The 10030-nt window shown below is 37.6% G+C and overlaps 1 protein-coding gene across 2 annotated transcripts in view; it reads right to left on the bottom strand.

Annotated features, from left to right (window-relative positions):
* Positions 1-739: 739 nt before the first annotated feature.
* Positions 740-10030, bottom strand: part of PTDSS1 (phosphatidylserine synthase 1) — a 32705-nt gene continuing 23414 nt past the window's right edge. The window contains exons 10-13 of one of the 2 annotated variants that reach the window (XM_040585490.1): positions 7358-7457; positions 6140-6208; positions 5535-5604; positions 740-4187 (exon numbers count right to left, since the gene is read on the bottom strand). In XM_040585490.1, coding sequence (XP_040441424.1) covers positions 4075-4187; positions 5535-5604; positions 6140-6208; positions 7358-7457 — 352 coding nt within the window. In that variant the 3' untranslated portion in view covers positions 740-4074. The remainder of the gene's footprint in view (positions 4188-5534; positions 5605-6139; positions 6209-7357; positions 7458-10030) is intronic. The other variant, XM_040585491.1, reaches the window with a different exon arrangement.

Raw genomic sequence — 10030 nt, 5'->3', positions numbered from 1 at the left:
TTAGCTGTTCTTCCCAGAAGATGAACAAGCTGAAGTCCCGGCTATTCCAAATTTTACTACAATTTCAGAATTTATGGGTTCTCTATAAATCAGAATTCAAATAGGCAAATCATGCTGAAGAAGAGCCCTTCCCAGCAAGGCAGAAAGTTCCAGTATTCAATGCCTGGAGAGAAGGAACTGAGGAAGAAAGGAAAAGCCAGGCTTCTTTACACGCTAGGCATCAGGCTACTGCCAGCAGCAGAGAAGCAATAAACAGCTCACAACAGGTTTTAGGTGTAAAAACAACTGGAAACTGTTGTTGTGGAGACTATGGTAGCAGTAGAAGCCAAAGCAAAGTGTTTCTGGTACTCAATGACATCTTTATACTGGCAGAAGTTTATTTGCTGATAGCCTGTCCCACGGCTCTTCTGTAGAAGCCTCATTTCTCCTTTGAAGGTCTGTCATGAGACCATCCTGCAATTCAGTTCTCCCATCCAATAGTAAAACAATTCCAACAAGAATAATTAAAGTAAAACTTACCCTGTGTACTAGGGAAACTTCAGAAGGCATAACAACCGGTCACATTATCAGATCTGCTGCTCTGAATAATAAATTACAGCAAAACCTTAGCGTGCACTGCAGGCTGCTCGGGAACCACTGCATTTGTCAGCATGCAATTACATAGAATAAAATGTAATAGCTTCTAAAGGCAGTATGTAATCATTTCCTATGCCTTGCATGGACAGACAAACACACATACTGGTGACATGGGTTGATTTACTGAGTTATTGCAAAATACAATACTTTGCAATCAATACAATAGAGCAACTCTATTCAAAAACTATTAAATACAAGGTAACATCTGCATCGTTTTGTGAAAAGAAAGTAAAAAATATTAAAGTTTTAACTGCTGGAACACCAAACGATGATCTTCACAGAAGAGTAACAAAAGCACTGGTTGAAATCACACTCCAAATATATAGCCAGATGCTGTGTATGATCTATGCAGCAACTTTAATACTGGAATCTAGTACTCAAGGCTAGTTCTGGTTCGCTGTATACCTGCATTTTTAAACTTTGTTTTTATTTAATCCACTATTTAAAGTTCTTGCCACTACCCTCCGCTTACACCATGCTGCCCTGAATTAGCCTCCCTTCAATGACTGACATCACTGATGGACAGCCTCTGGAAGGCCAATTCAGATCTCTCCATAAGAGCAGGGGAGAGGACTAGAGCACAGAGAAAGGCAAGAACATCAGAAGCAGGAAAGCAGGAATGAGAGGCTGTGACAGAACAAGTAGTTAAAAACAGGACAGTGCATCCGTGACTCTTACAAAATACTGTTCAAGCAGCAAAACTCATACATAGATGCTTGTTGCTAAACAGCTCAGTGATTTGTCATTGTAGGTGTTACACACATATAGAAATCAGCAATAACACAGTAAATAATAGTATTGAGATCACTAATTTTACAGCAGTGATCAAAAGCACCTTCCAATGCCTGCCAGCGCAAAAGCTTTACGTCCAAAACAATGGGGCTGAAAATATACTTGTCAGTCAGTGGAGGACTTGAGAGAACACATGAATTCCAGCCAGAACTGTTGACAGAGGACACAAAGTGCCATTTTCCAAGCAGCATTTGAATAGTTTACTTAAGTTTCCCCTCTCCCTAGCCATCCCTCTTTTAAAGTAGTAAAAACCAAACCAAACAAACAAAAATGCCCAACAAAACCAAACAAAAAAAACCCAACCAAATACACACACAAAAAAAATCAAAGTAGTAAAAAGACTTTATGGGAAATATTTTTAAAGGTGTTGTCAAACAACATTTCTTCAAGGCCAAACTGTTGTAACAGTATACAGAAGTCTGCTTCTAACAAGATGACACTTCTTATTTACCTTTCCAATATTTTTAGGGTGCAGTTCAGCAGTGTGAGCACCAAGTCTGCATTTACAAAATGTGTCCTTGTCCCCGTCCCCACAGGCAAGTAGATATTGGACTTCAGCATCTGCTTACACATGTAAGCTTTGTATATATAGTTGGTGTGCATATACCTTGCAAGTACAAAACAGACTCCTCTTTGAAAACCACAGTACTTAAAATATCTAAGCAATTAGACTTCCAATCTCTTGCTTTGGTATTGAATCAATAGAAAATTTACAATGCCATTCTTTAGTCTTACACAGACTGAGTTATTAACCAATAAAATAAAAAAGTAACAAGTCTCAGTATCCAAAGAAATCTACAAATACATTCATCAAAATGTGGTACATTACGAATAAAGAGGCGATACATGGAATTGTTCTAGAATGAAAACTAAATAGTTGTAAGAAAGCCTGAAAGTCTTTCTAACACTTTTTCTTATGTAACATTTAATGTCACTGTAGCAATGATGACGTAAAAGCTTCTACTATGTTACTTCCCATGTTCTACACTTCAGGTTTGATTGAAAAGATGGGAAACAAAGGGCCTCTGAGGAGTTCAGCAGCAACACTTTAGTGCATTGAAAAAATTGATAATCTGTGGCACACAGGAATTAATGGAGTACACAGGATACTTTTTTCTATTTACAGTATCATACACTCTATCAAGTCTCTGCTGCATTATTTTTTTTTTAGTACTTAGCCTGTAGCAAATCACAGTAACATTATTCAAAGAAAAAGGAAATCCCATTTTCTTGTGAAGACTAAGAAACTAAAGGGTATTACTTATCCTTGATTAAGCTATCTACCCCTCTGAACCCCATGAATTCCAAAATCTAATTGGCACAAAAACATTTTGATAACTTAATACAGGAACTGATTGCTCTTGATTGTTTACCTCTTGACTTAATCATTACATTCACTGCTGGAGAATTATCCACTTTGCTAGATGCCAGAATTAATACATTTAATAAAAAATAAATACACACACACCGAAAAAAAAGAAAACCCCACAAAAAAAAACTACCACAAAACCTGCAAGAATGACTTTGATGTTGGGTATCTGACTGCATGATAAGAATTACCAGAACAATGGGGTATATCACAGTAATATCATGCTTCCCCTTGAACACCAAAGACTACAGCAAGCCTTCACAGATAATGTTTATGGAAGTGGTACACAACTCAGCTTCAGCAAAAAAACTGCCTTATCACCAGGCTTAGTAGGACATCAGAGCCTTCAAAGCAGTTTCTGACATCAGTCTGAAGACACTGGAATTTCTGGTTCCAGCTGAGGCTGAAGCAAATTAGAAGGGATGCGACAAGTGAAAAAAATGACATGAAGATGCAAAACACACTGCAGTAAAGGAAGAAAAAACCCTGAATGACATATCTGTCTGAGGGCAAGAAGCATGGCCCACCACTTTGCAACACGTTTTCATTTAAGTATTTTAAAAACTTAAAGAAATCAAATGTGTAACAATCAAGCAGAAGGACAACAGCAGAACAGAAAAAACATGTTTGAAGATCAGTTTTCACATCCTTTACAGGAAACCTGGACCCGTTTCTTCACTGGTAAAACCCTGTCACCAGGTAAAGTCTAAAAAGACTTTACATAAAAGCAAGCAGATGGATACAACTATGGAAATATTAAATATTTACTAACTGTTGTATGGAAAAGTTTAGTTGTGAGACTGATAAAGAAGGGCAGAGTTGCTTTTAGTCAAAGGATTGTATACTTTTCTAGAAAACAACAAAGACACAGCAAAACAAAACAAAACCAAAGAATCCAACCAACTATGCCAACTGATTATCAGTTTACTAGCCTTTGTGTTTATGTCCTCAACTAAGATACTAAAAATGCACTTGCAACACCTGAACACAAAACAGGGTGTACCTGCTATGACAAAATTACTTTTCTTTCCAGCTTACTCTTCATTAGCTTTTGGTGCCACATGCTGAAGAAACTATATTTAAATCAGTGAATGGCAAGTGTCAGCAGGCAATGATTTGCACTACACTGTCGGTTCCACCTTTGTCATCCTTATCTTCAACACCTCCTTTTTTTACCTTTTAAATTTAAAAAAATCAATCTTCCATTTGGAAATTCAGAGCCAGGTCTGATTTTCTTTGTCACCTCTGATCACACCATAGATATCTTCAGAGACCATTCATTTCTTGCCGATTCCATTTGTTACTTTTGATTTGGAGTGCCGATTCCTCCTTCTAGATGAATGGCTTTCACTATTGACTGAATGTTTTGGTGGACTATTGTCAGCACCTGCTGAGAAATAAATATTTTTTTACTACATATATATATTTGACATTATCAAACTCTTGTCTAAAAAACAGTAAGGCTTTCTAGAGCTACAGCATTTACAGTATGAATTATTTCAGGCTAATACGAACTGGTTGATACTTGTACTCCATCTAGTGGCCTATTTTTTAAAAAACAATGCAATTCTTAAACTTCTGCAAAATTCTTCCTCCTCCAAAAAATTCAGAAGTTTGCTATAAAAGACTATACTAGTGAAACATCCCCCATTTAAAATGACATCAATAATTAAACATTTTTATGTTTATTTTTATGACTGGCAGGTACTACTATCAGCAATTAAGAACTATGGAAGTGAGGTCACAGATCCTTGTAAGAATACATTTCTTGCTTTCAGTCTTTCAGATGACAGACCATGTTTGACTGAGAAAGCAAAGGATGATAATGGGGACTGAAACAAGAATTCAAGAGCAAAACATGAAAGAGGCTGAAGTTTGCAATTACTTAAGTATCAGAAAGTCAAGAGAAAGATTTGCTTAGCCAGATTTCTCCAGTAGCTATAAATAGGAAAAACATTTTGAATGCAAGCAAATTTTCTCTAGAATATAACCACCCTCCAAAATCTACTAAACGGAGAATAAATTAATATCAGCATCCAGAAAAATCATGAATATAAAGCAGTTCTGCTGTAGGTACTTTTCAAGTATATGAAAAAAACCAAGTATCTTTAATGATACAAACACCCGGAGCATAAACTCTGACAGAGATAACTTCCAGGTGTGAATCTTGATATTTGTTCAATAAGCAAGACCACATTAAAGAGTTAATGGAGGAGGCAGGTAGCTTAACTGACCTCTAGTGTAAGGAGAAATGGAGTCAGAGAAGGAGGCTGCTGTTGCTTAGGTCTGAGAAAGCTGTTTATCAGCACTACATTGACTAGGCAAGCATCAGTAAGAATACAAGGTCCAGGCACATTCCTGATTGTTTCTTAATAAGCAGGAATAAAAGCACAATTCACATTCATACGTTTCACATAAAACATGCAATGTTCAGAGAGAAAATCTGTCCACTAGAGTTATGAAATGCATAATGCCGTAAGTGTACAAGAATGGCCTGGAATAATGGCAGAAAAATTCAGCTGCTTAATTAAAAGTTAAATAAATTTCTGAGAAGTAGAAGAAAAAAAAAAAAAAGGTGGTAAAGCAAAATAGCTTTGCAGTTGATTTATCTGTATAGCTCCCGAAGAGATGTTTAAATAAGATCAGCTGTCTGCAAGCTAAGTTTCTCAAGCCTCATTTCCTCGTGTTGAGCCTTAATGCTACCACTTCAAGAATATAGGAGCAAAAGTGCCAATACCTCTGCTGAATTTAGAATGAAGCCAGGAAGCATCTGGACTGTATGGGCTGTCTTCACTTTCTGATAAAGTCTGCAAAACCAAAAAGGACACACGTCATTGGGATGCTGGTGGTTCTTGTGACCAGCACTTCTCCTGTTCACAAGTATACTTAAAAATTTAAACTGTGGCAGAAGTCCTCATAAAACTTTCAGCTAGTACTTAGGACTTTTCCCTTCCTTGTTAGAAAGGTACAACATAGATGACACAATAAGAACTCACCACTTGCCACGTGATCTGTTGTGTAACCAAGTATTCTTAATATTCCCCTAGCATTCCACCTGTACAATGGGAACATTAGCTAACCATTCATCCCTGAATGCTTTGCTAAAATTACAGCCTCATTTTGAGTAACTAAGAAGACAGCATTCTTTAGAAACCACAGCGTAATTTGGGATCTGTCCAAGGCCTGCTGAATTCAGAGTTCTTTCTATTGACTTCAGTTAGACTCTGGACCATCCCCCCCTTCACCCCCATTTATATTAGCTCTGGTAAAGAATTCTAATATTTAGGAGCTTTGCAGTTTTAATTCTTGTATAAAACAAAAACAGGCTTCTTAATAAAGTACCTTTTCCCGGTGGCCATAGTATTCTGCATACCAAACCATACCATATAAACACAGGAAAGTTGTAAAGGCCTAAATAAGGAAGAAGAAAAAGAAAAAAATGTGTAAAACTTTCCCAAATTCCTTGCTTGTTCAAGGTCCAAGAATGAGATTCCACATTCGGAGACTTTCACGCTCTGTTTCTCTCTGCATCTTTTGTCAGGATGAGCAAGACTCATGCTTCAAGGTACACATACATTCTGCCCCCATGGGGTATGCAGACCAGTTCTCAATGGGAGCATAACAACACACACAGATCATTCTTGTACATGCAGGATACACTGTCAATATGATTTTTGTCCTCATCCTGTACAGTCGTCATTCAAAGGCAGTTGGTAAGCCCTTGTAGGTACATTATCAGGAACACTCACTCTGGCAGAAAAACAAATTCCCCTTCTCCCTGTCCCATGCTTCAGGCTAGGTTACATGTTCGGTTTTGTGGTGCTCTGATCTGGGAAGCAATTCAATACTTTTCTCCTCTGAAGCTTCAGGAATAAAATCATCATGCTAAATAGAAGAACAATAAATGCTGTCTTCCTATCACCTGCTCAAACTGTGTTCCCAACTAGAAGGAAGAAGTATTTATCTGTCAGCCCATTACAAATGCCTTATTTTTCACTGACCATTAAAAATGTGTTTGGCATCAGAGTTACAAGCCTGGCAAGACAAATATCCATTTACTGTTACAAAATGGGCATTTCATGCTGCACTTGCAATAATCACACTGAAGTACAAAGTTGCGGGCTGAGTGAGAATGATTTGCCTGACAAAGCAGGCTTGTTTATGTACTTGTAAGACTTTAGTGTGAATCAACATGCATTACTTATTAATGCTATTCATTAACTCCTGTTCCTTTCCAGTGGGCACTATAGCAAGCACTGCCAAAGTTAGCCTTGAGCTGACATTTTTTCTCTCATAAAGTGCCCTATAACTTGTGTTTGTTTCATGTTAAGTACTGGTACTGTGGCTATACTCTGCGATGTCAAGAAAAAAAGTTATCCTAGTCCCTTCAAAGTGTGTTCTAAATGGTCTAGCATTTGCTTTTCCTAGGACATGCGCAACGCTCTTCACCAGCACTCCCCAACAATGATCCCCTGCTGCCAATGTTCCAGAGAGGAAGCTATTTAGATGTTTTCAATGCTTTTGCCATGCTTTATGTTTCACATGAGAAATCTCACTTACCACACAGAGAAGCCAAAACACAACATACAGTATTTGTGTTTTGGAAAAAAGATCCTGTCCAAACTTTATGCACACAATAGCTTCAAGGAAAGCAATAACCCTGTGGGTAAATGAAAGGGGCGGGGGGGGAAGCAGTTACAAACACTAAGGATTTAACTCACATGTTCACAACCCAGACCCCAGACTGCCTGCTCTAAACAAGCACTACTGAGCACACACCTCCCCCCCAACACCACCATTAACTGAAATTAATTTTTTCTTGCTATACTTTTCTTCAGCATAAACAGCATACAAATAGTGATTGACTGGCAGTTCACAATTCTGTGAGCCTTTGCTTGTCCAGGGAACAAGGAAGGGTGTGTGCCAATAGCAGAGAATTTCTGTTTATACTTACCGCTGTGCTTCAGCCTTCACCAGATATAAATTTCTTTTCTGAACAACCAACTGACTCCCTGTTGGGTGAACTAGAACTGTGTTTTGGGGATTTCTCTACTGGATGCGAGTTTACTACAATTCTAAACAGGCTACTTTGCTTGCTTCAGATGGATTTTAATGAGAATATTAACATGAAACAGCATTTCCAATTCTCTAAGAATCCATGCCTTTGCCCTGGTTGATGTGCAAACTCTGATCCACACTACAGTATCTGAGGATTTCTGAAGAAACCGAGAGGAAAAACTGCAGTATTCGCTTTCCTCTCTGGCATTACAGGAATCAAAACAAGTATCTTCAGCTCTCTCCCCATTACCACATGTCTACATCTTTTCAGGCTCAAAGCTATGGAGGCTTGTCCACCACTTGGTGTGGAACAAGGGGTTATGAATGCAAAGTTTCCATCACTTGCCGTGAAAACATAGTTTGTATAGGTCCTGGACACAAAATTACATATTTTTAGCAAATACAAGTGTAGAAATGTGACTGGTGCGGCAAAAGTGTAGACAATTGACTCTTCTCAAGCTGAAGCAAATCATGACGAAAACTATTAAATTTATAAAAGTTTAGTACTTAACTTGTTCAACAGTGACTTTGAGGTTGTACATATGAGCACACGCATGAAAATTCTCCCTCAAATGTGCGCAAGACACACTTAACATCAGGTCAAGTGGTTTGGTCTCCCAAGCTTGACCCTGCAGGACACGTTCCCTACCCACACTCTCCACAACCAGGAAGCTGCCAAAAATGGCTCTACTGCCTGACAGACAGGACCCAGCTCCCTCCGTGAAAGAGTGAGGAAAGATGTGTGCATAACTTAACAACTGGTATTGTGGAGATGGTCCTGTTGCAAATAACAAATTACAGCTTTCTCTGTACCATGTGACTTGCAACATGGTGAGTGGGGCCAAAACTTAAGAACTGTGGAATTAATGCCTAACTGACCAATACTGCAAATGAATGAGGTGCATATTAATAAAAATTTCAGAGCAGTGTTACTCTGTTGGGTGACCAACTATTTTTCTTTCTTCATTTTATATTATTCTTACTGATCCAGCTTCAGATTAAAAAAAAACAAATAGTTAAACTGAGCTACAGCAGTGGGAACAGAAAGACCACCATCAGGAAACAAAATATCTTTGAGTATATCTTTGAGTGATATACTCAAAGGTATAAACAAAACAACAGGCTATTTTCAACAAGGACTCAGAAAAATTATACAACTGTTTGTGCTGCATTTATACATTCTTTCCATTATTCTTGTCAAGAATACTTGGGTTAAGTGTGTTGCACAATAGGACAGCTATTACAGTTAAAGTTGTAAATCAAAAAATAAAAGAATACCAACAGTGAAAGGTGTTAGTGTCCTACTGAAGGGTGATGAGAACACTCCATAGAACTAAAGACACTACAAGTTTTTATTCAATCAAAATAGTCTTGTAACATCCTATGATATTCCTCTTTGAAAAGCTTCATCTTAATGAAAATGGTGCAATTTCCAGCAGAGCTGTTGCACTGGCCTTCTTCATGCCTTATCTCACTTACTGTCCATCTACTAGGAGTGATGGTACAGTATATTTCAAGTTAGAGAACACAATTCCATACTAATGCAAGGCACTAATTTTAACTATTCCCATGGTCAGACCATTACAAATTAAATTTGTGCCTTTAGAAGTATGTCTTGATCACCACAGATATGAATATTCTATATACTTGCTTTTAATTGCTTCAGAAATTATATTCTGGATTGTTAAATTACCTGAAGAGTCCTGTTTTTCCAACAAATAAAAGGAAATCCTAGCGTTGCTCTGGTTTTTCTAGCAATTACAGAAGTAAGCAGCATCAAGAAGAACTTACTCCGTGCACATTCCCCATTATTAGATCGGACTGTTGAATATTCTATTGCAGTTCTTGTTATGCAGTTGTAAAGAGATCTTTAAGCATATATATATTGACATATATGACATCAATGTGTTCAGTGAGAACTTCAAACCCAAGATGATGGTTTCTACAACCCTCAACAATTTTTCAGAGCCAGAAGGCAAACATTCAGCATCATATTTCTCTTCAGTTTCCAAAATAATATGTTTAATATGGATGAAACAAGGTCATCTTTCTTTCTTCGTAATGCAGAACTTGAAAATTCTTCCCCCAAAATTACAGAACTCTTTAAAATGTGTCTTCTATAACTCTAAAATTACCAGCTATAGTTGAGCAAATATCCTTTTTCATATAAGCATC

This window comes from Falco naumanni, chromosome 3 (assembly GCF_017639655.2).
Source record: "Falco naumanni isolate bFalNau1 chromosome 3, bFalNau1.pat, whole genome shotgun sequence".
NCBI classification, from domain to species: Eukaryota; Metazoa; Chordata; class Aves; order Falconiformes; family Falconidae; genus Falco; species Falco naumanni.
The sequence above is the reverse complement of the archived record's forward strand: the minus strand, read 5'-3'. Positions and strand labels throughout refer to the sequence as shown.